This window comes from Panthera onca, chromosome D2 (assembly GCF_046562875.1).
Source record: "Panthera onca isolate mPanOnc1 chromosome D2, mPanOnc1 haplotype 2, whole genome shotgun sequence".
Classification (NCBI taxonomy): domain Eukaryota; kingdom Metazoa; phylum Chordata; class Mammalia; order Carnivora; family Felidae; genus Panthera; species Panthera onca.
In genome coordinates this window covers 19,320,301-19,323,204 of record NC_138349.1, presented here as the reverse complement: position 1 = coordinate 19,323,204, position 2,904 = coordinate 19,320,301, and the positions used below count along the sequence as shown (strand labels likewise).

The 2,904-nt window shown below is 44.2% G+C and overlaps 1 protein-coding gene across 1 annotated transcript; it reads right to left on the bottom strand.

Moving 5' to 3' along the window:
- Positions 1–1,343: 1,343 nt before the first annotated feature.
- Positions 1,344–2,345, bottom strand: LOC132684899 (peptidyl-prolyl cis-trans isomerase FKBP3-like). Its single transcript, XM_060641509.3, is given in 2 exon segments — positions 1,344–2,117; positions 2,119–2,345. Coding segments are annotated over 2 exon segments (675 nt in total). The 5' UTR covers positions 2,308–2,345; the 3' UTR covers positions 1,344–1,631.
- Positions 2,346–2,904: the final 559 nt, after the last annotated feature.

Below are 2,904 nucleotides of genomic sequence, written 5' to 3'. Positions count from 1 at the left end.
TAGCTGGTGGATCTATCTGGGCTGTTGTAGGACACAAAAGAGGGAGGGTGTCAGGGACTAAGTTCAATGGGAAGCATCGGGCAAGATATCCCAGAGAAGATGACATATGAGCTGGGTCTTAAAGAGTGATTAGGATTTCACTGAGACAAGGAAGAATGAAAACAGACACTGTGGGCATTGTCCTGGGTGATTATAGCTCACCTGGCCGGAGGTGAAAGGAGCTCACCTCTGGGATCGGCTGCAGGAGGCTGGGCATTAACTGCTTGAGCTCTAATCCCCCATGTCCACAAATGGCTCAAAACCAACACTGGCTTTGGTACTTCAGACAGGACAGAGTCCTTGGTCCTAGGATGGATCTTGAGGGAGTTGGACAGGGACAGTCCCTTGTTCCTTTAATCCCTAAGTTCTTCAGAGAACATGGGACCTACTATTTCAGTCCCTAGTCTTTAGGGCAGATGGCAGGGGACACACTTATTTTATTTACAGTGTTTAAAAAATATAGTAGAGATGATCATTAAGAATTGGGAGAAGTCACTTGAAAATCTGAATACTTAACATCTTCTGCAATTTGGGAAGATCTGGCGAGGCCCAGTCCATATTCCTGTATGCCAATAGCCCACAGACATGGAGGGAGCTTCCCCCTTCCTAGTCAGAACCTGTACCCTCCTGCTAGCCCCAGGCCCCCACTGTTCCTCAGCACTGAGCCAAGGGCCCCTTACTCTTTGCTACTCTGCTTGCACTATTTATTTGTTTAATAATAGGGAAATATTTATCTATATCCATGTTTCTATCAAAAGACTAAGTAACTTGATTTCACTTGACTGCAGGGTGGAGTGGTCAGTTTTCTATACATGCAAATGGGCTTGTGGGGAAGTAGTGCCATTTTAAAGACCTCTTTGATTCCCTTCCTCTTTAGGAGGACATTCTTAAAAGAAATGACTTATATAGTGAGACTTTGTCCTTGTTGCTAATAACTTCCATGCTGGCTCTTCTCTGTTCTCTCTCTACACCTTCCCTACCTGCATCTACATCCCTGAGTCAAAAGGCGTAGCCCTGAAGACAGATGGCAACAGTAAGGGCCCCAAAGAATGCCTTCTAGAATGTGCAGTAAAATACTCTTCTGCAAGAACCAGTTGTTTTTTGCTCTCATGGTACCAAACCTGAGACTTTGGCAGCTACTCTTGAAAAATAGATCACTTGTCTGGGTCCACTTAGCCCCCTCTTGAGAAGGCACAGCCCTTGGGGTAGCTTTGCGGCCAGTCACCCCAGACTAGGTGTGGCTAGTCACCCCTAGCCCAAACCTAGGCTGTTTCTTTTTCTTTTTTTTTTTTTTTTTTTCAAGACACTGAATACATTTTATTGATCCTTTCAGTTTACAACATGAGGTAAAAGGAAAGTCAGTTCTCTTTAACCAATATTTTACACAGCTGTAGTAAAATATTTCAAACTTTAGGGAATTATAATGGATTACATATATTAAAAGTTGCGGATCGGGTAAACAGTATCTGCATTCTTGAATTTTCCAGTTGACTCTTCCCTTACAATAGTAACCAGCTCTAATTAGTTACATAAGTTTCTTCAAGGCCATGTTTTATTGTTGCTGATGTCTTTACATCTGAAGCATTGCTATTTCAGTCAATATCCACTAATTCCACTTCAAAAATGAGTTTTGCATTTGGTGGAATTTTGGCATCAGGCTGTCCTTTCTTTCCATAAGCCCATTCTGGTTCAATCTCTAGTCGAGCCTTTTCTCCTTTACTCATGGTCAAGAGTGCTTCATCCCATCCTCTGATAACTTTGCCTATTCCAACCTTAAAACTTAAAGGCTTGGCGTTTTTCTTCTTCTTTGAACTCGTTTGAATATTAGTATCAAAAACAGTCCCATCCTGTAGTGTTCCTGTATACCAGCAGTGAACAACATCTCCCTTTTTGGGAAAGTTGGTTTTATCTCCTTTTTTAAGAACAGATTTTACATATTTTGGTGGACCCTCATCCAGAGTCTCTTCAGACTTGGTTTCTTTGGGTTTATCTTCATTAAGCTTCACATTTTTCACCTGCTCAGATACTTTACTTATACTTTCAGTACCCTTGAAACGCTTACTTTCAAAAAGATGGTTAATAGGCTGTAACCAAATGGTCCTTGTTAGCTGTCTTAGCCACATTTTTAATGTTTCCTAATAACTTATGTTCTGCAAGAAACGAATCTGAACCGTGGTCCTGTAGAAACTTGATAATGTCCTTCTTGGGGAGCTGCTCGCTGCGCAGCTGCTCCACGGTCCAGGCCCGCTGTGGAACAGCCGCTGCCATCTTCCCCCCGCTGCCTCTGCTTTACTCAAACCTAGGCTGTTTCTAGGCCAAAAAGATAGGTCAGAAAGAAGAAGGCTGGGGGCTAGTGTGTCCCTTGCCCTGCTCCGGCCTCCCCACCTCCCATGCAACCTCTGCATGCATCAGGCAGTCCACGACGTGGCCTCTGTCTTTGGAAAGGCTGGGAAGTGGCTCCTGGAGACAGAGAGGGATTCTCTAGAGGATAGTTGGTCATTTTTCTGGTCTCTTGGAGATTTGCTGGCTTTTTTTTTTTTTTTTTTTTTACACCTTTAGTGTTTCCCGGGAAAGGAGAAGTTTTACTTGCAACCCTGGGAATAGGTTTGACCTCTTGGTGGAGGCCTCAGCAATACCCAGAAAAGGGAATCAAGTCAGGGTGGAAGTCGGCCCTCAGGGGTCAGCTCAAATCTGGGCTCAGAAGGCAAAGCTGTCAGAAGAGTCACTTAGGTCCTTAATGAAAATGAAGTTTTGTGGAGTGTCTGGGTGGCTGTCAGTTAAGCATCTGACTTCCGCTCAGGTCATGAGCTCATGGTTTGTGAGTTTGAGCCCCGTGTCTGGCTCTCTGCTCTTGGCGTGGAGCCC